Source organism: Syngnathoides biaculeatus, chromosome 20, assembly GCF_019802595.1.
Source record: "Syngnathoides biaculeatus isolate LvHL_M chromosome 20, ASM1980259v1, whole genome shotgun sequence".
Taxonomy (NCBI): domain Eukaryota; kingdom Metazoa; phylum Chordata; class Actinopteri; order Syngnathiformes; family Syngnathidae; genus Syngnathoides; species Syngnathoides biaculeatus.
The window spans coordinates 10151383-10178745 of record NC_084659.1 but is presented as its reverse complement, the minus strand read 5'-3'; the positions used below and the strand labels follow the sequence as shown (position 1 = coordinate 10178745).

The 27363-nt window shown below is 47.6% G+C and overlaps 2 protein-coding genes across 3 annotated transcripts in view; one reads left to right on the top strand and one right to left on the bottom strand.

The window, feature by feature from the left end:
- LOC133493380 (uncharacterized) overlaps nt 1-27363 on the top strand; it is a 62033-nt gene that overhangs the window by 34449 nt on the left and 221 nt on the right. Inside the window, exons 1-18 of one of the 2 annotated variants that reach the window (XM_061806687.1) lie at nt 21397-21547; nt 21611-21669; nt 21744-21804; nt 22651-22802; nt 22869-22933; nt 23000-23093; nt 23191-23457; nt 23649-23942; nt 24020-24271; nt 24469-24789; nt 24867-24976; nt 25059-25278; nt 25348-25503; nt 25715-25905; nt 26080-26231; nt 26299-26556; nt 26627-26780; nt 27006-27138. In XM_061806687.1, the coding sequence (XP_061662671.1) occupies nt 21546-21547; nt 21611-21669; nt 21744-21804; nt 22651-22802; nt 22869-22933; nt 23000-23093; nt 23191-23457; nt 23649-23942; nt 24020-24271; nt 24469-24789; nt 24867-24976; nt 25059-25278; nt 25348-25503; nt 25715-25905; nt 26080-26231; nt 26299-26556; nt 26627-26780; nt 27006-27138 (2941 nt within the window). In that variant the 5' untranslated portion in view covers nt 21397-21545. Of the gene's footprint in view, nt 1-21396; nt 21548-21610; nt 21670-21743; nt 21805-22650; nt 22803-22868; nt 22934-22999; nt 23094-23190; nt 23458-23648; nt 23943-24019; nt 24272-24468; nt 24790-24866; nt 24977-25058; nt 25279-25347; nt 25504-25714; nt 25906-26079; nt 26232-26298; nt 26557-26626; nt 26781-27005; nt 27139-27363 lie in introns of those variants that run through there. The other variant, XM_061806688.1, reaches the window with a different exon arrangement.
- On the bottom strand, nt 9235-20469 carry LOC133493383 (crystal protein). The gene is made up of 8 exons (XM_061806693.1): nt 19886-20469; nt 19489-19690; nt 19093-19226; nt 18272-18399; nt 17808-17926; nt 17306-17446; nt 17052-17224; nt 9235-10055 (listed from the first exon to the last, which is right to left on the bottom strand). The coding sequence occupies exons 1-8, from the start codon at nt 20348-20350 to the stop codon at nt 9603-9605; spliced, it is 1815 nt and encodes a 604-aa protein (XP_061662677.1). The 5' UTR covers nt 20351-20469; the 3' UTR covers nt 9235-9602.

The window sequence follows — 27363 nt, the reverse complement described above, 5'->3', positions numbered from 1 at the left end:
TGTTGATTTATTTCAGCAGCCGAGATAAAGACCAGTGGAAAGCTTTCCTCATGTCGATAATGCCTACGTTATCCCAAGCCATAACACGTTTGACAAATGATGCGCTATGCTTTGGATAAGAAGTCATTTCAAAGTCCTTACTGGGCAGATGTCTCCATTGCGCCATCTTCTTTTACGACGAGCTGTAAAGCGGACGTGGCATTAGGCGCGATCCTGACAGCGGCTCAGCGTCGGGCCCCAGATGCCTTTTAGCGGCCCGCTCGACATCGGCCATCAAGCGCGGCGGTATTTGTCAATGCTTTCATTGCTTCCTGGCCAAAGTGGTGCGCCGCAAACAAATTTGCCACGCCGAGGATGGCCTGGCAACTAAATGGACCGAGACCCGTCCACGCGCGTCCGGCGCGTTCACACAGATGAGCGCCTTGCCAATTATTGGAGTCTCTGAGCTTGCGCGGCTGGAGGCGAAAAATTAACAAATAAATAAAGAAATGATTCCATTTAACTTTCGTGGAGTCAACTTGTGGTGGAGCTCGGCGCTTAGGTGACGCATTGTTATGCACGAGAGTGCCCCTGCGTTATTGTTGTTATGGTGTCAATTTTTTGGGGGGTGTTTTTTTTTTCTTTTTTTTATTAGCTCTGCATCAGGATGCAGCGTGCATTCAAACTTGGGGCCGCATCCCCTCGCCGCCGCCTCTTGTCATCGGGGCAAGAGTGATGCAACTCGTGCAATTTTATGATCCGCTGAACGCAATTACTGGACCTGTCAGGAGTTTGGTGGCGTCTTTTTGTCCGTGATGTATGTACCCCCACCCCCCCCCCCCCCCCCACCAACCCGAGATAATACGCGCACGCTCTGTCAATGTGACACGCGTGTTGGAGAGTGCTCATGCATGTACTGTGGGCGCTTAGGAGTCGGGCAGATATTAGCAATATATGGAAATGGATTCTATATATGAGCATATACATTTTCTCATGTTGACGCACGCTCTGTATCTTGTCCATTAGTGACTCAGAAAATATTTCACTAGACTGGACTGAAGACTTTTCACGCCCTTTACACATTGCTTCCATCCATTATCTTTGCCGCTTATCCTCACGAGGGTCACGTGGAGTGCTATCCCAGCTGGCAACGGGCATGAGGCGGGGTACACCCTGGACTGGTTGCCAGCCAATCGCAGGGCACATAGAGACAAACAACTGCACTCACAATCACACCTAGGGGCAATTTAGAGGGTCCAGTTAATGTTGCACGTTTTTGGGATGTGGGAGGAAACTGGAGAAAACCCACGCAGGCACGGGGAGAACTCTACACAGGCGGGCGCTGGGATCCAACCCGGGTCCTCAGAACTGTGAGGCCAACGCTTTTACCAGCGGAGTTACTGTGCTGCCCTTTCCGCATTCCTTCCGCCAAAAATGATCCAAAATTGTTATTTTGAAATGCGTTATTCGACGTGAAGATACATACTGTGATACGATACATCAGGGGTATCGAACTCTCTTTTCTCGCGGGCCACCACATTGTTCTTCCGGTTTCCCTAAGAGGGCCGTTATGACCGTGGAACAAAAAATATTGAATCATGTTATCAATTTATGAACTTGTTTTGGAATGGGAAATCAAGGGTAATGTGTTTTTCAAATTCGATAACAAAAAAAAAAAAAATGCTTGCAATATCTCGAAAAATTTATAATCAGCATCAGCTGGTAAAGCGTCGGCCTCACAGTTCTGAGGTGCCGGGTTCAATCCCGGCCCCGCCTGTGTGGAGGCGACCAGTTCAGTGTGTACCCCGCCTCCTGCCCGTTGACAGCTGGGATAGGCTCCAGCACTCCCCGCGACACTCGTGAGGATAAGTGGTGAAGAAAAAGGTTGGATGGATGGACAAATATTTGGTGTTTTACGCGTGTAAAGACTGAATGGATATTTGACAGTTTGAAATTTTGGTACAGATTTTTACAAGAATCATGGAAATTGACACTAGATTTGGCTTCGCGGGCCACATAAAATCATGCGGCGGGCCAGATCTGGTCCCCTGGGCCTTGAGTTTGACACCTGTGGTATGTATGATGAAGAGATTTCAAATATTTTAAGAGCACAGAGCGCCGAGAGAAATTAAGGTTTTGTTTACTACAATGGAACCAAATTTTCCGAGTTAATACTTCCATCCCATTTTCCCTTGTAGGCGCTATCGCAGCAGCTCTTGTGTTGTTGATTTTTATTTGCATCTCCATCGTGTCCCTCTTTCCACACGGCTCAATAACGGCTGACAACTGGAACCTGCTCGAAAATCCCTCTTGGAAAAAAGGTCACCAATAAACAGTGTTTCAAGGCCACTCTTCATTTTTTGTTGCTGTCACCCTCCCAGCAGTTGCGCCCCCCCCCCCTCCCTTTTGCGTCCCCGGGGTTCCACGCCGCTAACGTTCCGTGACAGCCCTCCATCAAACTTCCGAACGGATCTCATTAAAGTCAGCCGGCGTTGAGTGGTTTATTCCGACCGGCCCCCCCCTTCCGAGCCCTCGCCATCCCCATCACCTGAGAAACTTTTCCTGAGGTCGTTGCTATGGAAACTGTTTGATAGGAGAGAGTTTGGGCGGTTTGCCCCCTCCGCTCCCCTCGCCTCTTCCCGTACGCCCACGTGTCACTCAATCCCGGGAGGGTGAGCCGTGGGGGCTATTGTGGGCGCCAAATTTCTGATCGGAGTCCAGTATGGGCGGGCACAGGTGCGCGTCTGTCTTTCCTCTTTCACGCAATACGAGGTGCGAAGGGACTTGGGACCAGAGTGGCGAAGCCGCCGCCAATTGCTCGCTGCCTCAGTCGCGGCTTTCTTTGGAAACGTGGAAAGCGGCCAGGACGAGGAGCACTGTCACTTTTTATTATTTAATATTGTGAGGTTTTTTGTTTTTTTTTTTTACAATCAAGAAAATACATTCATGCTTTTGTTTCTCGCTATCCCGTGGAGCATTTCCCCACACTTTATCTTCACACAGACTGGTAGTAAAAAAAAAAAATGGCAACAGCTCTTTTCAAATGTTTATTTCAAATTTTTGTGCTCTGAGGACTATGACTTGAGCTGTAAGATGTGACTATAAATGTCAGGGAAAGCCGACTAGACCATCCAAACTGATATGATGGAAATCAAAGGGACTTTAAATGGTGGTGGGTGGGTGTTGACAAAAGCAGAGGACAGGAGAGGCAAACTGTTTTGTTTCCCATTAAGGCCTCCCACTAAGAGATTGAATATTTGTTTGAATATGATATGGGTGTGTAGACTTGTGCAACCAGGTTATCTTGGTTGTTTTCACTTCCCCTCTTGATTTTTTTTTTTTTTTTTTTTTTTTTTACAATTTTGTGTACAGGTTCTAGGTCACATTCACGAAGAAAAAAATATTTGAAGCGAGATAGTTGAACAAGGGGGCGACACAGTGGATCAGCTGGTAAATCGATGGCCTCACAGTTCTGAGGTCCTGGGTTTGATCCCGGACCCGGCTGTGTGGAATTTGCATGTTCTTCCTGTGCCTGCATGGGTTTCCTCCAGGCACTCCGGTTTCCTACAATATCCCAAAAACGTGTAACATTAATCCATCCGATTTCTTCCCCGCTTATCCTCACGGGGGCCGCGGGGAGTGCTGGAGCCTATCCCAGCTGTAAACGGGCAGGAGGCGGGGTACACCCTGAACTGGTCACAAGCCAATCGCAGGGCAGATCAAGACAAACGGTAACAATCAGACCGAGGGGCAATTTAGAGTGTCAAAATAATCTTGCATGTTTTTGAGATGTGGGAGGAAACCGGAGTGCTCAGAGAAAACCCGCGCAGCCACGGGGAGATCATGCAAAGTCCAAACCGGCGGGTCCGGGATTCAACCCGGGACCTCAAAACTGTGAGGCCAACGCTTTACCAGCTGATTCACCGTGCCGCCGTAACTTTAATTGGACACTCCAAATTGACCCGACGTGTGATTGTGAGGGCAGCTGTTTGTCTCCGTGTGCCCTGCGATTGGCTGGCGACCAGTTCAGGTTGTACCCGTTGACAGCTAGGATAGGCACTCCCCGTGACCCTCGTGAGGATAAGCGGGAAAGAAAATGGATGGATGGATGCTATCCATTCACACGGGCCCGTTGACAGCTGGGGTAGGCTCCAGCACAAAGAAAATGGATGGATGGATATTTGGTCAAGGGTGTGCCGACTTTTTATATTGACTGTACAAGATGTTCCTTTTATTTATTTATTTTTTTTAAATAGAATATCTTCTCTATTGCTGTTCTTTTGGCACCTACAAATGTATTTTTTAAAATACATAATTCTTTTGCGAGTGAGTTTTATGTGGATAAACAAATTTCCTTTTAGCGAAATGACCTTGCGCGCGGCGCTGTTGTGCCGCAATCCATTATGTTGTACAGATGGCGCGTTTTCTACTCGAGTAGATTGATCCGTCTCTCACATGCACGACTGTATCAAACTGGAGCGTGGGGGGGTGGGTGGTTTAGCTGACATTGGCGCCTTCTCATCTTGCGTTTCCCACCGCTATAACGTCTCGGCTCCCGGCGGTGTGCGTGCGAAGGTGTTGAATGACAACATAATGGGGCTGACTTTACCGAAATTGTAGTCCTTTGGAATGTATCGCATTGCCGCTAAAAGATTTTGAGGGCGGGTTGTTGAAAATGAAAGATTAGAAGTGTTAGGGTGGAGCTGGAACCTTACGACAGAAGACGGGCCTCCGTCGCAGTCATCGATGCGATCAGTTAAGAGTCGATTTAAAGGTCGAGTGTCATGCCTAGAAACATTCTAAGATTGATATTGTAATGAAAAATACATATAAGGTTATTCACCTCAATGTCCATATGAAAAAATAAACATGAGCGGAGAGCGCGTTATCCATGCGCAGAGTTGCGGAAGTCTCATTCGACATCCAATTGGTGGCCATATTGCCTGCTTCCTCTGTTCATCATGTGAAAACCGAACGACATTCGCCATTGGAAACACGCTGCTCCACCTACTATGGGACACGGAAGCCCTTTTCAAAGAAGAAAACATTTCACGATCGAGTGAAGTGACCGGGGCAATATCACCCCATTGTTTCGAGCCATATTTAGATGATATGCGGATCACTTCTAACTAATAACTGACTCCCAGACAGTATGTATGAGCCAGCCGGGCCGAAGCCGTCCGCCGCAGACACAATTGAGTGAAGTGACCGGGGCAATATTATCCTATTGTTTCATTTCATTTTGAGCCATATTTAGATGATATGCGGGTCACTTCTCACTAACAACAGACTCCCAGACAGTATGTATGAGCCAGCACTGCCGAAACCGTGCCTCTTGTCGGAAGCCGTGCTCGCCGCCGACAGGTACATCGTCAGATTTGGCACCCCTGACCTACGGATTATGTCCCCCCCCAGCTATTGTTTTTTTTTTTTTTAGTAGTTGTATACACACCTACCAGTCATTTGGAGCCCACAAAGTTCTCATCCTTTGCACCCGTGCAATCCATTTTTCATGACGAACCGGGTCTTTTTGAAAAGTATGAAGAATGAACCCATCCTCCCGAGTGTTCGAACAATATCCGGCAATACAAACAGCCGGCATTTCGGCTAACACGAAGGAACAACGAGCTACTTTCCAGCAGGTAAAACAAAGTATAAACAGACAAGATCACTCGAATGCGCTACTGCCCTGTACGTCACTTCCTGCTTCTTCTCGAAAACAAATCCCTCGAGAGGATTTTCATGGCGGGATTTACAAAAAGCCATATACGTCAAAATCATGTTTTGTGGTGAAAAAACGTGAAACGGTGAAAACTACTAAAAACCATGCATTTCATGACAGTAGCACTTTAAGGGGAGATCATACAGATGGTTACCTGGGGGTGGGGTCGTGGGGGTGTCGTGTGCCGAGAGCCGTGTCACAAAGTTCAAAATCTAGTGAACTTGGCCAAAGTCACTGTGATCGCAGTTTTCAAACAACTCCCATCTTACATTGGGCTGTTTTGAAAGGAGGGTGGGGAGTACCGTTTTTTTTTTTTTTTTTTTAAAGTCCATTTTAATTATTATTTTTTTTTTTTAAATTTGAATGCCCTTTGACATCGCAAACCCTCGGGACCCGCACGACGGGTCGACGGTCCTCGTGTTGTTCTGTTTCCGGGACCCGCGGCTACAAAAGCTGCGCTGAGCTAGGACAACGTGACGTGTTGCCATACACGCTCAAGGCTGACGAGCAAAGAAAAGGCTTCAATGCGCCGCGGCACAGCCAGTACTTCTGGAGCAGAAAGGCGCCACGAGGCAGATATGTTTACTCACCCGGAGCTCGGCGCGACAAATCATACGTACATGAAAAGGGAGAACGCTGCAAAATTCAAATTTCTCTGTGTATGCTTTTTTTGTTTGTTTGTTTCTATAAATCACCAAATGACACCATATCTCCTGAATTCCAAATGCAGAGCTTTTAGATTTTCCAAAAAACTCAAAATAACACAAATAACAAACACAGATTTTTGTGTATTGCAATGGAGATCTATAATGATGTCGTCGTAATAGTCGCTACTGCTTTGGAAGACTGAAAATAAAAAAAAGAACATGAGCTTGGAGATGATTTTTTTTTTTTTTTTTCCGGGCCGCATTCAAGTGTGAAAATGTGTAGGAAATTCATGTGTAGACATCTTGTTCCACAGCCAGGGTGTGAATCCTTCCCATTTCCTGCTGAATTTGCGCCATGTGTATAAAAAAAAGACTAGTTCAAACTTTCAAACCTCGTGAAAAATCACCTTAAAAAAATAAATGTTTTTATATTTTGCAGTTTGGGGCTGAGTGCTGGAACCGTTTACTTGCGTTTCCATTCATTTCCATGGTGAAAGATGATTTGAGATACGCGTGTTTTGTGTCTCGAGGCACCGGCGGATACGCTTTTTGTTGGACTGTGACAATGTGTCCCATTATATTCCCATTCAAGATCCATATTTCGCCATTTCCCATAGGTCCATTTTAAGGCACCCAGCGCAATAAAACCTGTCCGTCTAAATCAGAGTTTGACTGACATTTTCAATCGCCTACGAAGGGTTTGAACTCCTCTATCAAGTTCATCTGTCACTTCCATTCAAATGCACTCTAAAAGCTTTCTTGGTGGAGAATGTGCCTATAAGTGCGCGGCATTATTCTCCCTCCAAATGTCCCGGCTGTCCCTTTCTCGTCTTCCGTTCCTGACGGAGGCTGCAAGGACAGCGTTTTGCCAGTAGTGAACTCGCAAATCCTCAGCTCGGAGGTGGACAGCAATCCAGTCGCCGCCACTCGGGGATCGCGCGCAGGGATCGATGCATCGGAGATCGCGGGGTTAATTTATGGTGCTCTCGGTGAGCCCCCGGGCCCCTCGTCCTGATGGAGAAAAGCGCACCTGGCCGACCTTAAACGTAAGCGATCATCAGCTCATCACCCGCGGGCCCCGCAGGCCGACGCTTTTACGGACCTTGAAATAAAGTTAGTTTATTAGGCCATCTCCTCTTTATGTGCGATAATCAGCCGGCGCTCGAAACAAGCTGCAGCATTTCAATAAGGAGTCAAAAGAAGCTGAGCATTCCTGCCGCTGCCACAAAGTTTGTCGGGTTGCCGCAACTCCTTTGCCGTTTGGCTCTCGGGGTCGTCCTTACGTTCTGCCATTACGCGATTGTGCAGAATCCGACTGCAGCATCGCCGAAGAATGAAATCGACCAGATGGGGATTCTTTATGACGATTGCAGTGGATTTGGAGTCATGTGATCACGCCACAATGTTGTCTGCATCCATGTTTTATAGAGCTCCTGCACCTGCGTCATAAAATCACGTGACTTTTGTTTACGTCGCCATATTGCCGGGCTAGCAAAGCATTGTTCAGTGCTAAGTCGGTTGGAGACGACACGAAAAAATGTCTTATAGCACGACGCCCTGAGTCTTGTCCGATACCGTTAGACATTTAGAAGGTGAAAATAAACGAAGGTACGTGGAAAAAAGAGATAAACCCGGCATAGAAGACTTGTATTTACTGCAGAAGTCATTGTTTTCGCTGGTTTTCGCTGTTCGCCCGCTTCCGCTTGTCTTGGAGAACTGGATCTACACGTGGATCTGGTGAGGAAGTCGTTGAGATGTACACAGGTTTGAAAGTGTAGTAAAGTCTGGACGCATACAAATACTTTGTTGCTGGATCTGTTCTCAATCTGGAATAAATCTCACATAGTGATGGCTTGACAGCTCGTGAACACAGAAGCGTGTTGGGCCACACGTTAACCTTTGCCGGAATCCATCCATCTTTTCAGCTAGTATTCAATACAAATCCCAATATTTAAATAAATGACCCCAAGCACAAATATTTAAATAAATGACCCCTGGTTTTACACAAACTCTCATTCATTAACCTTGATTGAAAAAAACAAAAGAGGACGGAGCGTACACTGAAGCGATTGCGGCCACACTTAACCTCCGTAAACCTCTGCGACAGACAGTTTTTTTTTTTTTTTAATACACATTGTTCTCAAATGAGCCAACCACCGATATTTTCTGGTCTTTTCAGCTGGTGTTCCATAGATTGATCTCTTTGAATATCTGTTTCGTCTGTTGTGGTAACCAACAGCACAACAGGTCTCGGGCAATTTGAAAAATCCGCTCTGGTTCAACGGCTCCCGCAGTGCAGAGCAGCTCGGTTTGACCGGCAATATGGCGCCGTGCAAACTGTGTCGTCATTTATTTCCTCCATCCTGCCTCGGTATCTGCAGACATCAATTGAAACGTGGCTCTCATTTTGTTGAATAGTGGACGGCACGATCCGCGGTCCCCCCATTTGAGTAAATCTAGGTCTCACCCTTCTGCACCAGAGTCAGTGAATTGCAACAAATGTTCCGGAAATCTAACGGCTCGATGCTGTTGCCTTAAGTATACAAAGTGGAAGTTATTTAAGGCTTGTTTATGTTACGGCGATAACATTTTCACTGCGCGCAGTAGAAAGTAACGGCGTAATCAAACGCTTTTAAATCGGCGCTATAATAGCCTAGCTTGCGCGAGTCCCAATGACGACCAATTGCAAAGCATTAATTGAACTAACGACAAGTGTTATTTTCTCTCCATCCAGCAATTTATTCTCCTTTTACAAAGCGCACCGCTCACGATAACAACATTCTCGGTGATTTATCAGCAAATTGCACTGTCGTCTGCGTCCTCATTTTTGCACTATACCAGGACCGAGCCAGTTCAGTTTCGGATGGGGGGGTTAAAAAAAAAAGGTGTCGCGTTATAGCAATTATGCGATCAATCTCTTGGGGAACGTACAGAAGCCTGCCGAGCTAGCGGGAAACGAAATGTTGTGAAAGCTCGATCTGCAAAATTATATTGATTATATCACATTTGGGCCCCGCGTAAATGTAATGGAAGAAGCGGAGGCCATTAAATAGCAGCGCTAACGCTATTAAGTGCAGAAAGCGGTGCATGTGGGGGGTAAAACATATTTTATTGGGATAGTTTATTGAGAGGCAAACTGGCATATATGAGGATTGGGTTGCTGTGTTTTTAACGCACAATTGATGCAGCGCCGCCGTAAATGAAACATGGCTCGATGGAACACAGGACGCGAGGAAAATGTATTCTCCGCGGCGCTAGTAGACACCCAGACGGTCCCAGAAATCACACACGTGGCTCCTGGTCCCAATTTGTGCATGCGAACGCACCGTCAGGTTCATGACCAGCCACCCGCTGGTGTCAGAATAACGAGGCCACGCGGACAGACGTTGCTCCCGGCAGAAGGTCGTCTGACGGACCCGCGAGGACGGGTCGCCCGCGTGGGCGAAGGCCCCCCAGTAACACAGCATCCGATTGGACAGCAGCTTCTCGGCCGGAGTCATGGTGAAGTTGGCCGCGGGGGCCGAGTCGAAGACGAACGGCAGCTCGGCGCCGTGGCAGACGTGCCGGTAGCAGAAGGTCAGACCGGACCAGACGCCGGGGTCCGAGATCACGTGGTCGAACACGTACATCCACGCTTTGCTGCCGGCTTCCGCGGCTGCCCGCATCGACCTTCGCGACGGACACAGGAAGACGAAGTCTGTCACGATCTGAAGAGAGGGAAAGAAGAGATGCGTTGTTTCCTGTTTAGCTTCAGAGTCGGCGTCAGCATGAGGGGGATGAGGGGGCACATGTGACTTGTGAAGCAAAATGTTAGCTAACAGAAGTGCTAGCATCAACTCCACAGCACGCTTTGCATGACAGTGTCTTAAAAGCAACATTTGCTCTCCGACAATTATTTTATGTATATATAATAATATCCCACTCATGTTGAGTTCTGGATCTTCTGTTACAGCTAAGATGCAGTTTTGTAGGATCTTTGTTGCTCCCCTGAGCTTGTGAGTTAACATCTTCGACTCAATGTTTTTTTTTTGTACCAAAGCAAACGATTAGAGTCGCACATAAATAAACAATAAGCGGAGGCAGTGCAGGATCAAATACTTCAAATAGTTTGCTTCTTATAGCTAAAAGGGAACGGGGGGAAAAAATGGAAAACGCGCGCCTCTTACAACCTTTTAAAGAACTGGAATCTGCACCCACACAGCCATACAGTACACAGAGTTCCACACACCTACAGATTCGCTTATGGTTACTTTAATCCAAAAGTGGACATACTGGAGGCCTCCTGGACTGGAACATTGCGTTTTGACATGAAGTTATGTAAGTTAGCCCTCAAAGGAACCTGTTCTGTAACCTTGTTTATACAGGATTTGTCTCTAATGTGTGCCCTTGAATGTCATAAGCAAGTCTGGACCACGGCCAAGAGGGGCGTGGCCTGGCCACCGCTCCAAGCGGTTTCATCTCTGATACTTGTCACAGCTGCGTCACATGAGGTACTGTGATCAGACAATGTATTTAAGTTGGAGTTTTGTCACTGTTTTTTTTTTTTTTTGTGCACAACTTTCGTTTGTAATAAAAACCACTGAACATCATGTCCTCGTCTTGGAGTCCTGCATTTGGGCCCCCCCGTGCACCGTTGGTTCGTGACAACAACAGCTGCCATGGATCCACACGTGATTGCCAGCCAGGGCCGCACCTGCGCAACTACATCCGTGCACTTTTCCCTGACCAAATCAGGTATTTCGAGGCCCCCCAAAAATTGGCAGGAAGTGGAATAGTAGAGTCGTGTTTGCAATTGGCCTCAGTCTGAAAAAACACTGGCGTCTCCATCTTTTTCTACGAGCTGGGAAATCCAAATTTGCATATATTATTGTCTCTTCTGCTTAATTAAACGTGGCCCACAGCAGCGCTCTAAAGTGACAAGTGAGTTTTGTCACTGGTTTTTGCCAGGTCGTTGAGTATGCTTTCCACATCCAGGGTTACTCCGCCACTGCCCCATTATAGTCCAGTCACGCTTTTGGTTTTGCTCTTTAGTTGACTCCTAGTTATCGGACATTGGTTCTTGTGTTTTGGATCCTGTCTTCTTGGACTGTGTTGTCGTGCACAACTTTCGTTTACAATAAAACCCACTGAACATCATGTCCTCGTCTTGGAGTCCTGCATTTGGGTCCATCCATGCACATTTAGTTTGTGACACTTGAATGCATTTGCCTAAATTTTACTGATCCAATTCCATCACGTTTGCAAGAGGAAGTGGTTGAAGGAAATTAAAAAAAATTAAAAAAAAGAAAGCTTAGCTCCCCACGTATGGCAAAGTGTCTGACATTTACGCCGACCTCCCCCCAAATCCTCCCGAGAAGCGCCCTTTATGTTGACACGGAGGCGCGTGCGAGCGCGCGTTCCAGCTGCGTCCCCGACTGTCGGCGAATACGAAATGCGTGCAGGAGCGTCACCTCTTAACCTCGCCGTCCTCCTGGAGGCGGACACCTCGCACTTTTATCCAAATCACCGAAGAAGAAGAAAAAGGAGGGAGGGGGGGATAATAAAAACGCTCAAGGCTTCCAAATTCCAATTAACTTTTATAGTAAAACAGGGAAAGATCTTGATGTTCTGATCACTAGAATGTCATCGCCACTCTTATTCAGCCAAAGAGGATATTTTATGGATGTCTTTTATTTACGTTTTGCTTCGAGCCATCGGTATGGAAGATTTTCCTATCGGGACCACATTAAATTGATGTTAAAATATGAGCGAACATATTTTTATGATGTATTTGGAGCACTTCATTTTGCCTTTTCCGGGGGCTTTTTATAGCAGTTCCTATAATGTGGTTTTATTCATCCATCCATCCATTTTCTTTGCTGCTTATCTTCACAAGGGTCGCGGGGAGTGCTCGAGTCTATCCCAGCTGTCAACGGGCAGGAGGCGGGGTACACCCGGAATTGGTCGTCAACCAATCGCAGGGCACATAGAGACAAACAGCAGCACTCACAATCCCACCTCGGGGCAATTTAGAGGGTCCAATTAATGTTGCAGGTTTTTGGGGATGTGGGAGGAAACCGGAGTGCCCAGAGAAAACCTACGCAGGGACGGGGAGAACATGCAAACTCCACACAGGTCCGGGATTGAACCCAGAACCTCAGAACTGTGAGGCCAGCGCTTTTACCAGCTGAGCCACCTTTTTCTGAATACGATGGCGGGCAGGGAACGTGATCCTGAACCACTTCTGTTCACGTTAGACTGCTAAAAAAAAAAAAAAAAAAAAAAAAAAAAAATCTGAATTTGAACCGAGAAGACAAAACTTCCTAGTGTGAACACATTTCATCTAAACTGACTAAATCCAAACTGGAAACTGGATCTGGTCCCGTCCGAGTTCATTTGAACAAAACCAAATGTGCCCAGCATGAAGAATCTCGGTGATGCAAGAAAAATCGGTTCACTTTGTGGTTTACGTGGACCACTCGCGGCCCTTTAGAACACTTCAGAGCGGTGAAAAAGAGAAAAACATAAAGCGCAATCGCTGCTTCTGTGGCGTATCCTTGAAGGGAATGTGGTGTACTTTAAAAAAAAAACAGATCAGAATACGAGCTGTGTGGGGGGGGGGGGGGGAATATATTTCTAATCTGGTATTTCTTTCCCCTGTTGTGTTAGCTCCAGAACACAGCACATTGTGAAGAAATACGTCAAATTTAAAACGTCCCACCGTAAACGAGGAATTCCGAATTTCACATTTTAATGCGACGCCTACACCAAACGGTGTACTTTTATACTCGAATCAACATCTCGGTCAGACCAGCCTACCCAGCCGCGTCCGCCGTGTACTTGGTTAATTATTCCGGGGTGATGACCTGCCGCCGTGGGTGTTTATGACAGACAAGTCACTTCCTGGCGCGAGCAGTCTGGCTGCATCTCAAACAGAGCAACTCCGTGACTCCCATGCAGGTAGCTGGCTCGCGATGCTTCCAGGCCCATATTAATGACGGGAAGGCATCGGGGAGCTTTTATTTGGCTGCAGAAGGAGACGCGGATCTAGCGCCCTCTCTATTTCGACTGAAATCGCCGTACCGTTGCTGATGCACTAGTGGGAGAGTCCAGACTAGTTGGACAACTGCATGTCATAAGCGAGGCAAAATTGACATCTGCAAACTACTAGTGAAGCGCAAGATGTTAACTAGTGGAATTCGATGTCACTCAGTACACTCGAGTCAACTACATCCACGGTAAGGAGGTTACTAGTGCCAGACAAATCCTTACTAGTTGGGTTTTGTCGAGTCACTAGGGCAGCACAGTAGTTTCCTGGAAATGTTTAATTGGGGACAAATACTAACTGTTGGGTGGCACGGTGCCTCAGATGGTAAAGCGTTTGCCTCATAGTTCTGAGGACCCCGGTTCAATCCCGGCCCCGCCTGTGCAGATTTTGCATTTTCCTCCCGTATACCTGTGAGGGTTGTCTCCGGGCACTCCGGTTTCCTCCCACTTCCCAAAAACATGTAACTTAATTGGACACTCTAAATTGCCCCTAGGTGGCAATTGGCTGGCAACCAGTTCACGGTGTACCCCGCCTCCTGCCCATTGACAGATGGGATCGGACAGCATTCCCATGACCCTTGTGAGGATAAGCGGCTAAGAAAATGGATGGATACTAACTATTGCACTGAATTGTCTCACTAACGAGGACACATAGCATACTAGTACATCGAACATGAACTGGATATCGACTAAAGGCCCGTTATTTTCTTAACTACTTGAGTTTTCCCACATGTGACACTGCAGTGCTGACAATTGTCATGAGCAAGGCTGGACTTTGGCCAAGATGGGCGTGGCATGGCCACCGCTCCGAGCCGGTCACAGCTGTGTGACATGAGGCACTGTGATTAGACAATGTGTTTAAGTTGGAGTTTTGTCACAGTTTTTTTGTGCACAACTTTCGTTTATAATAAAAAACCCAGTGAACATCATGTCCTCGTCTTGGACTCCTGCATTTGGGTCCGCCCGTGCACCGTTGCTTTGTGACGACAACAGCTGCCATTGATCCACGCGTGAACGCCCTCCAGGGCCGCACGTGCGCAGCGACATCCGTCCACTTTCCCCCGACCAAATCAGGCATGACGAGGCCCGAAACAAATTGGCAGGAAGTGGAATAGAGGAGCCATATTTACACACAATTGGCCTCAGTCTGAAAGACACTCGCGCCGCCATCTTTTTTCTACGAGCTGGGACATCCAAATTTGCATATATTATTGTCTCTTCTGCTTAATTAAACGTGGCCCGCAGCAGAGCTGTAAAGTGACATTGCTCGTCAAAGTTTTAATGCCTGGTGGGGGGCATTTTCCCCTCATAGCATATCTTTATTTTCAGCCAGTGCGTTTAAGTGCTTGCTTCAGATGGTATTTGCACTCCTAACGGACGGTAACACATTCTTTACTAAAGTAAAAAGTGGTTGATGGGTTGATGTTTACTATAAAGGGATAACATTTTAAATGAAACGTTCAAGTATCCAGCGTTGGATTTGATTTTGTAGTCTTTTGGCCCTCACTTTTCCCATTTGCATCCCTTTGTCTTCACCTCGGAGTGGAAAAAAACCCCACCATTAATAAACCAATCAAGTCCACCAAACAGTCGGGATGCAAACAGAATCTCTCTCGCTGCATCAAAACAAGTACGAGAAACGCGTTTATTTCCCAAACCCCATTTGGCCAATAAAAAAAAGAAACCACGTGATGCCTTCCTCCTGCTTTCCTCCCCTCTACGTTGCGTATAATTGCACAGTAATGTGAAACGCAAGCAATGAGGCTTGAGTCCAAAGTTAAATAGAAGAACACAACCCTGCGGAACTCCCTGTGGTGGTTAGTGAGCTGCAATTGCTTTGGCGGACAAAAAAAATGATGCTCTTGGATTTATTGTAGCTTCGCCGCGTGAAGGCTTCTTTTAAGCATCTCCCCTCAGGTTGTCATGCATGCCGTAGTCCAAACTCCCGAATGGGTCAAATAGCCGCAAGCCAGACTTCCTCCTGAGGTTGTTTGTCATTGATCTCCCCAGAGAACTCCGGAAACGTGTCAAAACGACCTCAAGTCTGAGTTGCATGTGAATTGTTTTAAAGCTTTAAGCATCATTATTGTCGACACTCTATGGAGCTCGTGCACGTGACGTCACCATTTTCACTGCGTCATTTTGCCAGTCAAAAAGAGCTGCTCGACTGAACCGGAGCAGAATATACACAATGCCCGAGACTTGTTGTGTTGTTGGTTGTCGCAACTGACGGGGCAGACATTCAAAGAGGTCATTCTATAAAGTACCAGCCGAAAAGACGGGAAAAGATCGATCGATTTCGGCAATTCAGCGTGATGGATGGTGCCCAACCAAATCCACATGCCTGTGTAGCGATCGCTTCATTTCAGGAAGGAATTATTCTTCTCAATCTCAAATTCCCAGGAAGTACTTATAATGCCAAGTTGGCTCATTTAAGAACAATGCATTTAAAAAATGCATGAAAAGACAGGGGGTCATCCCCAACGTATACGGAAGCGTGTTACGGCCACACGTTAAACTTCGGTAAACCTCTCCCTGACAGACTTTTTTTTTTTTTTTAATCCTCTCTGGACCAAATAAAATTTTGCAGAAAGAAAAATCTGATACTTTCAGAAAATGATACTCGGGGCTTAAAATTTTCAATTATATTAAACCTGTCACAAATTTGCAACACTTGCCCGGAAAGGGTTAACATGCATTGTTCTCGAATGAGTCTAATGCGTATTTTAAAAAAAGAAAATAAACTGTCGGTCACACACAGGTTTACGTAGGTTAACGTGTGGCCGCAACACGCTTCCGTGTACAGGGGCAGAAGCCTATCGCCGCCGTTTAATTTCTTGTTTTAAATACGCATTTGACTCATTTGAGAACAATGCATATTTTAAAAAAGAGTCTGTCACGGAGAGGTTTACAAAAGTTTGACGTGTAGCCGCAATACGCTTCGTGTACAAGGAGCCGACTCACTGTCTTTTTTTTTTGTCCTAATCATATTTAATGAACGCGGGTTTGTGTACAACCAGGGGTCATTTATTGAAATATTGGTATTTATATCGAAAAAAATCTGAGTGTCTTCATCACTATGTGGGATTTATTCTTGATTAAGAACAGATCCACCAACAACATATTTGTATGCGTCCTGACATTTCTACGCTTTCAAACTCTTCCGTGTAAACCTCGACGACTTATTCACCAGATACACGTGTGGATCCAGTTGTCCAATATCGGCGAAAACGTCGACTTCGGCATTAAATACGGGTCCTCTATGCCAAGCGTCTCTCATTTTTCCACGTACGTTCGTATGGGTCAAAACTCTGGGCGTCGTGCTATAAGACGTATTTTTGTGTCGTCTCCAACCGACTTAGCATTGAGCAATGCTTTGCTTGACCGGCAGTCTGGCCAGTCACGTGACTTCGGAGACGTCAGTGCACGAGCTCTATAACTTAGCATGAACATGCTTCTTTGCAAGATTTTAGTGGCACCTAGTATGCATTTCAGAAAATAATACATTGCATATTACAGTTTTAGGAAATTGAAGGAAAGTAATATTGATTTTGATCATTTTGTTGGCTAGGCTACGTCTACATTCATCTCCAATGACAAAACCTACTGACTATTTTTTCTTTTTAATTGGACCGTGACTGCAGCGGATTTTGTCCCACGGTGTATCCCGGTCTCACCTGAGCCAGCATATCCCTCCGGTCTGAGTCCCTGTAGAGAGGCAAGTACTTGTGCAGGATCTGCGGGCTGTGCTGTTTGAAAATGGCCGTGACGTATATGATGGACTCCACCGCCGACACCGGCTTGTTGAAGACGCCGTACGCAAAGATGACGCCTTCTTCTGAGGTCGTGCCTTGAGGGGCGTCAAGAAAGCGAAAGTCTGGAATACGAACTTTGTTGTGAACCTCCAAAACATAACCGGTGCGAGTTTTACCCAGCAGCACCGGTTTCTCCTTATGCCAGTGGCCTTTCTGGAAGGCGGTGACCGCCTGCTCCTTGATGAGCTCGCCGTCGATGAAGGGACCCCACGTCTCAAACAGCTCCAGGAACCTGAACGGGTTCACCAGCTTGGAACCTGGGATCACAGAATTGGCGCATTTCTCCAAAACACAACCTGAGGCACACCCGACTTTCAAAAGGTCAGACAGGGGAAAAAAACACTCATGATAAAAGCACCTTCGAGTTTTTTGGTTTTGTTTTTGTTTTTAGAGTTTCAGGGCTATCACACTTCAGAAAGATATAGTACGGCACTAAAAGCCTAACTGCTCCTTTCAAGGTCCCCCCCCCCCTCAAGAGTTATTTTCTTCCGCAGGATTCCGTAACTCAAGATAAAACCCGCGCTTTTCATCATAAACCGGCGGCCGCTTCTTATGTAAGAGGCGAGTTTGCGAAGCGTGGGCCGCCGTCACCGCTGCCGTCGCCGCGCGTCGTCCTACTTGTTTTCATCTGCGCTTCCAGGACGGCCCGTGGCGCCAGCGACAGCAGGCACACGACGTCGTCGACGGAGCAGTTGGTCTTTTTCGCAAAGTCCTTCCCGAGCTTCAGGGCGTCGTGTCTGAGAGATAAAGCGGGGCGAGAGACGGAAACAACATCAAGTCGGGCTGCGTCTGGCCTGCGGTGCTTCCATGTTGTCGTGTGAGGCGGCGGGACGATGACGCGCTTGCATCCAGCCATTCGGCAATGGTCAAAAGGTCCGCTGTGTGTATGTGGCACATGGAGGTGACATTGATTGTCTGAGAAAAATCACATGGTCTCGCGATCATGCATGGCGCATTTTGATCCAAATTCCCTGCCAGATGTAAGACCAGCAAAATGAACTTTAGGTGTTTGTATGTAGAGTCTCCCTTGACGGATTGTTCCGGCGCGAGAAAGATGAGAAACACCTCTGTTCTGTCCTCACCTGGTCTTGAAGGGGATGGAGAAGGGCAAACTCTGCAGAATGGCCTGTTTGAACAGAGGCTCGCTGCTCGGGATCATCAGGTGAAGACTCGCTGACTGAGCGCCGGCGCTCTCTCCGAATATGGTCACCTGACGCAAAAGCAGGGAAAGTTTCCATCCAGCGCATACAAACGCAGGAAAGTCAGTTTCTTTCGGCTTGTCCCGTTAGGGGTCGCCGCCGAATGACATCTGCACAGTTTGGCACAGTTCTTACGCCGGATGCCCTTCCTGACGCAACCCCTCTTGGGGAGTGGAGGCCCCAGTGAGAAACGAACCCTCAACCCCTGGTTTACTAAACCAATGCTCAAACCATTGAGTTCAATATATCTTATATTAATCTTCATCAACTTATATTCGGGTACAAGTTGACATTACGTCCAGTACATGAGTACTGTACTTGATCATTGTTTAAATACTGTTGTCCCCTCCTTCCCCCACCTCCCAAATAATTGAATGATTGAGTCGACAGTAGAGCCCCGGTTCTCGACCACAATCCGTTCTAGAAGGCGGTTCGAAAACAGATTTGTTCTAAAACCGAATCGACCGCGGCGCGAGTTTTGGGGGATGGTTCGTTCAAACTGACAATAACAAAGCGAATCGTGGGTGGGTCAGCTGGTCGGGCCGCGCCCGTTCAGTTATTTCTGTTTTGTTTTTTTTGTTGGGGGCGTTCGAGTGCTGATTTTCATTTGAAAACAGAAGCAAAAATATCTCGAAATTTTCATTCAAAAACTGGTTTTGTTCAAGAACGGGGACGTTCGAGAACCAAGGCTGCGCTGCACTTGCCTTGCCGGAGTCACCCCCAAACGCGGCGATGTTCCGCTGGACCCAAAGGAGTGCCGCCTGCTGGTCCAGGATGCCGTAATTCCCCACGGCCGACGTATCGGGGTCTTTGCCTGACACCAGGAACCCGAACGCACCTTTAAAAATATGCGGTCACGTGATCAGCAACACAGTAATTGACTCCCGCGCGGCGGCCATTTGCCAAATTACCTTTCACATATCACTGCTCATGTGTTCTGCCTCGGGGGCAGGCGGAGTAATTACGAGCAGCCATTTTCAAATAATGACTCTCACACGCGTGCACATTATGTATTTTCATTCAGTGTCAAATATCCACTGACACATTATTTTTAATGGTTTCCCAGCACAAAAAAAAATAAGACTGTGCGCTGTCCTCACCCAGTCTGTACTCCAGGCTTACGACAACAGAGCGGGTGAAGTTGCTCATGAAGCGGCCGTCGTACAGCGGCTTGGAGGCCGAACCGGCGATGAAATCCCCGCCGTGGATCCACGCCATCACAGGAAGTGGACTGCGCTGTGGCGAGCCGAAGTCGACGTCCCGGGGGACGAAGACGTTGAGATAGAGGCAGTCCTCGCTGACCTGTGTGGGACATTACGATCGCATTCCCATCAATATACGCGGCCCAACTGTTTACTAACCCGATTTGGATTCCATATATCTATCTAACACGCTCGTGATTTGAACCTGGATCCTCATTGCGAGGCAGACAGGTCAACCACTCCAGCACTGTACACTACTTTGAAAATGTATTCAATATGGTGTTACATGTCTTACGTGCTGTGGACATTCTGCAGCGATTGGTCCTCTGCAGCCCTGCATGCATGGCGCCCTGGGGAAGGTGGCGTCATAAACCCCCTTCCAAGGACTCACAGGTCTCGGGGGCTTCCAGCGGTAAGCCCCGACTGGGGGGTCCGCATACGGTATCCCGTAGAATATCTGGGCTTTATCTGATGTAATCCCCCGGACCGGCCCGTTTTTGGTCAACACCACAGGTCCCGGAGTCCCGTCGTCGTCCTTCTTGACCGATTCGACGTTTTCTTCTGAGAACTTTTCCACACCGACGGAACGGATCCCAAAGTCTGTGTTGAGAACGAAGGGCTCATCTCTCACCAAGAGTCCGGTGTAGATTCCTCTCAGGAAGCTGACGAGGTTGACCTCGTCGTCAGTTTTGGTCGCCTCTCCGGCGGTTGCCGCCAAACAAAGTACGCAAATCAGCGGCAAACACCTCCAGCTCCCCATATTTGCCAAATAACACGTCTTTCCCCAACGCTCACGGCTCAGATCATGATAAGACCCGATCACCCCCACGAGACCGCTGCCTCAAACTATCCAACGGGCTTGTGACTCCAATTACTTGGTGAGATTCATCAGACAAACGTTGCTCTGTGTGACTTGCGCACAGCGCTGTCCACTTGGACCTTGGACGCCAAAGCGCCGTAATCCTGGACCGTGATTGAGGACACGTCGCCTCAAATGGAATTAGGTTGCACTCACTGCAAATTGGCACCACTTTGACATTCATATTCAGTTAAGCATCGAAGGATGAGTGATGCATATCATTGATGAAAACAGATCCATTTTCTGTGCTGCTTATCCTCATTGGGGAGAAGGGTAAACTGGGATGTAGGGGTCAAGAAGGCGGCGTATGCATATAGACATTCGCCATTTTGAACAACTTAGAGTCATCAATGAACCTCAGAGGTGTGATTTTTGGAATGTGTATCAAAGCTGAAGTACCCCAAGAAAACCCACGAATCCACAGCCAAGAGAGCCAAGAACCAAGGCCCGAGGCTCTGAACTACGAGGCAGGGAGTCCTTGCGATTTAGTTCCCTGTCAGGGGATCTTTTATTAAGACTTTTATGCCATGTTATTGTTTTTTTTTAATTAGCTTTGTTTGTGTTAATATACTTGAATATGTGCCTGCTTGCGTGCCTGGAATTGCATTTTGGACCCCCCCCCCCCCACCAACCCGGTCCATTAATTTACACACTCATCCTGCTTTCACACCCGACAAGAAAACTGATTGGCAAATGCAATTTTAATCAAATTTAAAACCATTTCTCACGGTAAGAATGCAGATGTTGAACTGCAACTGGACATTTGAGTGCATACTGACACCTAGCGGCCATCGTAGGAAAAGTTGTGGAAGCCTTGAACGAGTCGCTCCACTTGGGACGATTTTGAGAACCCGCAGAATGTCGGGAAATCATGTAAAAATATACATTTACATATATTGGTATGTGTATTGTTTATATGCATTTTTTAAATTTAATATGCAGCGAGAGCTACTTAACGGCCTCGTCCTGAGGGGCCGTGCAGTGACGTCACAACACACCTGTCACACATTAGTGGGCTGTCATTTTCCAGCAAAGCCCAATTTTGACCGAGCAAAAACGACGATTTCTTTGCTGGAGTTGCGAGTTGGAAAAAAAAATGTGAGCAAACTCCGAATTAATCATGAAAATGGTTCTATCTGACTAATTCTGGTTTATCTGCAGGAATTCTTTGGAATTTCCACTAATCCTTTTCTGGCTGTTAGTTCAAAGCATCTCCTTAGGTGAGCATAGCGGCGTTTTTATATTACTTTTGACGTGGAATCCCATCAAACAAAAATGTATTTTTCTTTAACAGGACGCACCGGTGACGTTTCTTTCTCTCTATGTTGGATGGACTTGGGCAACCCTCAGGAAAGGCATGAGCTTTATTTGTTGATTTAATTTTGTTTTCCGCAAGAGTGTCTCTTCTCTGTTCCCTGACTCCATATTTTCAAAAACCGAGATGAATTGTATACATTTGTATAATTTGCGTTCTCGTTTGTTTGCTGCCAGGTGCATTTTGTATTAATGTAAGCCACTGTAACAAAACTTAATCACTCAATTACAATGCATTCCATATTATGGTTTAGCAAAAACTGCCCCCCCCCAAAAAAAAACCCTCAGATGAGTCTTAAATGCAAATGATTAAAACGAAAAAATTTTAAATATAACCAAGCGGGAGAATGTATTCTTTTGCACACTGCTAGAGGGAGCAATCTAGGACTCATCACTTTTCTTAAAAAAAAAAAAAAAAGCCAGAATTTATACTGGTGGCAAACTTGATGTCGTTTTGTATGGGCTGTAATATTTTGTTACATTTTCTCTAAAATTTGTGGATTAAAATGTTTTGTAAGTCATTTTTTATTTCCTGTAAAAAAAAAAAGTCACCTATTTTATTTGATCATAATTTTGTTTAAAGAAATTACTCAATGTTTACATTTTACATACTTTTAATAAGATTTTATTAAATGATTGGTGAATTGGAATCACTTAAACAATGCGATACTAATGAATTATTTTACGTTTTATCTGATTTGGCCCATCTCTCCATTAAAAAGAAAAAAAAAATCCCCTTGATCACACAAGTTTGAGTTTTTGAAAACGCACTCAGTATTTGTTCGGAAGCCATGTTGGCAGTTGAGATGGGGAGCAAACCGATGCGGCGAGCTCCGACATGGCGGCCCGCGATGTCACGAGAAAAGTGTCTGTCTGTGTGTCCTCAGTTCCGGAAACCTGTGGCTCAACGGCACGAGTTTGAAAAAGCTGTGGACGAACGGCCAAGTGGTCTCCTTGACCGTACCCCCCTCTGTAGAAAACAACGTGACCCTGGAATACGCGGGCGCGCTCCACTCGTGGACTTTAACGGTTTCCCCGGGTAAGCGCGGGTTGTCTTTTATCCACGAGAATGACGCGTTCCTAAACATTCCTGTTTACGTTCAAGGCAACAAGCAAACCAAAGTGAGCGGTCGGCAGAAACCTGAGAAAAACGCAACGATTGCCATCCAGGTGCTGGTGTAACGTACGGAAACTGCGACTGTGTTGTTTTCCTAACCTAACAACACTTGTTTGCAGAGTGTCCTGGATTTGCTGGATCCCTCTGATGCCTTCCCCTGTGAAAACGGCACGTTGTTCTTCTATCAGGATGAGAACTTCTTCCTTGCGTTCGGTAATTTGCATTTATCAAACGCGAGCGACCCACCAGAGTAGAACATAATCGATAATTAATTTGTTTCTCATCGGTTTGACTTTTGCCTCCGTTCCAGGGCACTCTGCGCGCTACCCCGTCAAGGTGGAGGCCCGCTCTCCCACCACCTTGCTGATTTCGTGGTCCGCAGACCGAGCGGCCCCTGCCGGCACCACCCACGCCGTCACCGTGTACCGCTCTGACCGAGGCGCCTATCGCTTGCTGAGCAGGGACGAAGTCACCGAAAGGCGCCATGGCGTGACTTCGCTGAACTCCTGCAGCCTCTACGTGGTGTGCGTGGACCCTGAGGCCAACTTCCTTAGCACCTGCTTCCCTACTTTAACCGGTACTGCTTGGGAAGAAGCGAATCCATTTCTGAATGAACGGCGACTGTGCTGGATGCCGTGTTGCTTCTTTTACTCACAAAGCTCACAATTTACGACGATTCTGTAAAACCTTTAACACATTTGCAGCAATCGAACTTTTACGCTGCATCTTGCCGCTCGCCTGTCACCATTTGTCGTCTTTTTCCATCAGATCCAGAGGTTCCCCGAAACCTTCAGGTCCGGTGGTGGAACAGCAGCAGCATATCTTTAACCTGGGACCCCCCAGAGGACCTCCGGTTCTCCTCTTTCCGCCTCACGTCCTTCCACCTCAACGGCACGAACCACGTCGTGCGCGAGGTACCCGCCTGGCACGCCACGGATGACTTTGTTTACACTTTGTCGGGCCTGCAGCCTTGCAGCAGGGTTAGGTTCGGCCTGCAGACCGTTTGCCAGGCGGGGGTGGAGTCCCGCTCCAGTGAAATGATCCTGAATGATGGAAATACCCGTAAGATCTTTTATCCTGTTACGTTTAAAGTCTTGAGAGAAAGCTACACCAAACCTTTGCCGGTCTCCATCACACAGCTCACTCCAGCCTCAAGGCCCTGCGTCAGACATCGTTCGGCCCCGACAACTACACGCTGAGCTGGAATGTGAGCGAGGCCTCGTCCGTCTCCAGGTTCAGAGTCTACCACGAGGGCACGCTGCAGGGCGCCACCCTCGATACCGACTACACGGTCAAGGGGCTGCTGCCGTGCCGCCTTTACCGCGCCCGGGTGGATGCGCTGTGCGGGGACGGCGTGCTGATGAGCAGCGAGACGGTCCCGGTGCACACGGGTATGAACGGCTGCAGTCCACAGACAAATACTGCACACGGAATACATTTAGGGTGTTGAACTAAAACTGAACAATCCCAAGTGAGCGTATCCTTTCAGTTTTCTCTCCCGAGTGTCCTCCTTCAGGTCACAATTGAGCTGGAGTCAGTCTAGTGATTTTTGTGCATCCCTGTTTTGGATTGTCCGGTGGATTTCCAGGACCCCACGGGGTGTTAGAACTCCGGTACCGCACCAACGACTCCCTGGCCTTGTGGATTCCCGGCACACCCAGCTCAGCGCTGTCGTTTTCCTACGAGCTGTCCCTGGAGAACGGCAGCGCCTTCCAGGCGGCCAATCTGACTGAGACAGAGCTGCGACTGCCGGGACTGGAAGCCGGGATGACGTACGTTCTCGAACTGTGGGAGCGGTGCGAGGGCCGCTGGGATTCGGAACGTACCGTGTTGTGCTTCACGGTCGACAACTCGACCTACGGTTTCCTTGTGAGGGGCGTAGGACTTGACTCCATCAACCAAGACCGAGGTCCGAATCCCAAATCCCGTGCGACCCGAGTCACATTTCAGTGATTACTGACGTTTGCATGTCCCCTTTGCGTCCAGCTGAAGAAATTCACGAGCTGAGAATGGTGGTGCCGGGCTCTCTGCCTGACGATCTGGATGACGAAATGTCCGAGGCAACAACTACAATGGTGGAGAGTGTCCAAAACTTGGTAAGACGTCCCTCTCGACAGATTCTATTTAATGCTCGTGTGATGAAACGGTTTTGTGGGTTCTCATTTTGTGTTCTTAAAGTTGCTGCAGCTGTTGAGTGAGGTGCGTCCACCCATCCGTGTGGAGGTGATGGGCATGGAACCCGCCTTCGACGCCAACAAAACGGAGGTTCAGGTGATGCTTTTCGACGCGTCCCACCGGGACGACGACATGCCCCTGCCGGTTCGGTTTCACGTGGACTACATCGAGTCCCGAGACAGCCCTTACGTTTCCGTTAGGGACGGAGTCCTTTACTGGGACGGTAGGTGAAAACCAAATGCGGGGAGAAGCAGTGAATTGTCTTTCATTGTCTGGAATTTTCTCCTCTCAGGTCCAGATGTTTGCACGTCGACCACCCGAGCGCTGTGTCCGCAGAACTCCCATTGCATCAACACTCTGGGCTCATTCCATTGCGTGTGCAATCCGGGCTACTATGACGTGAGCGCCGCGCTCCAGGGCCCGGTGCCCTCGGACCCCGTTTGCAACGGTACTAGAAGTCATTCCGCACTACCTAGAACGCAAGGTTGTCTTTTGTGCGACGTTGCTTCTTGGAAAAAGGGTGAAATATTTTAGCACCCGCACTCCGATGTCAAATCTGACCTTTCGAAAGGAAGGACGCGCTGTCACATCGCAGCCCTCGGAAGTCCGATCGTTTGTGTCTGCAGCTGACCTATAAAAGTCACACGTGTCATCCACAGAGAGAGGCATTTTCAGTCAGTGTCTGGAGAAAGTGATGACCGGCGGCGTGGCCAAACCCTACCTGACCGCGTACATCGGCGGGAAGGTGGAGGTGGTGCTCAACAACGCCACCTGCGACGTGGAGGAAACCGGACTTCTGTTCCACTTCCGCACTCCCAGACACGGCTCAGAATGTGGCACGAAGAGGCGGGTGAGCGACTGGACCTCTTGGGAATCTAAAACGTTCCCAAGGCTGGATTTTCATTGGAATTATGGGGGGGGGGGGGTAGTGTAAATAAAACCTTGGAAGTACATGATTAAAAATATACCTTTTCTTCCCCCAAAAACAGCTTTACGTAAAAGAGTGTGTGTGGTGTTTTCGCAGGTGAACAAAACCCACATTGAATTCCGAAACACACTCGCCGTCTCCTTGACCAAGGAGGAAGCCATCAGCCGGCGGGATCTGAAAGTGATCTGGAAGTGTGTCTACCCTCTGCATTATTCACGCAAGGCCCACGTCAACATCGATTTGAAATGGTGCGCCGCGCCTGATCTCCGCTCGGTCACTTGGGAGCGCGCAGGCACTGATCTGTGTGCGCTGCAGGTTCAATTCCTACTCCCTGGTGGAGTTCAACACCTCCCTGCAGCTGGGCCTGACCATGGACTTGTTCGGCGACAAGTCCTTTCGCAACAGTTTTCAAGAATTCGCAAGCATGGATCCGGAGGACACTCTGTACTTCGAGGTTGCCCTGGACGCCAACGCCTCTTTTACCTCCAACGTCTTGCTGCACGTGGAAACCTGCTGGGCCACTGAGACCAGCGACCCGCAGGATGAAGTTCAGGGTGTTTTCCTGAAGGACGGGTAAGCGAGTTCAACATTTCAGTCCCACAGTATGAAGCGTGCAACGACCTGGGTCATTTGTTCCCTTCAGTTGTCCCATCGACTACACGTTCCGTTGGCTGTCTGTAAATGGCGTGGCTCAGAAAAGCAGGTTCGCCATGCAGATGTTCCACATGCCGAAAGAACTGCCCCTTTATTTTCACTGCTTGGCCAGCATATGCGGACTTCAAGAAAACTGTACAAAGGTAACGTCACTCAACAATGATCTTGTGGCGTGGACATTGTCTTGAAATTTCTGACTTTAGTTTGCTTGCTTTGCATTCTGGAGCTCCTTTCTCCACAGTCTCAGAACCAGTTCCTTGAATTCTGTGGCACAGTTTCAGACATTTTCAACAAATGTTTCATGACCAGACGATGACCTCATTCGCGCAAAATAAGCTTCTATTTTTTTTTTCCCTCCAAACGCGTAGAACTGCACCGGCCCTGCACGACCCAAAAGAGCTGCCAGGCTCGTGACGGACACTAACTCAAAACGAGCTGCTGTTGTATCCGCCGGACCTCTGGTGGTCAGTCGAGATGCGTCACGGGTCCAGAAATCTTCCTGTGAGTTAACATTCCCAGCTAAAAAAAATTCTATAGAACATTTCTAAACAACTACAGAACTTTAGGACCAAAGTCCTATAGAAATTCTATTGTTCTGTAGAAATTCTACAGAAAATCGCAGCCAAAGTTCTATAGAACGTTTTTCTGTACGAATTCTATAGAAAATACTTAGCAGGGTTAGTCAGAATGTGACAACCTTGTCTGGTTTAGTAAAAGCGTTGACTG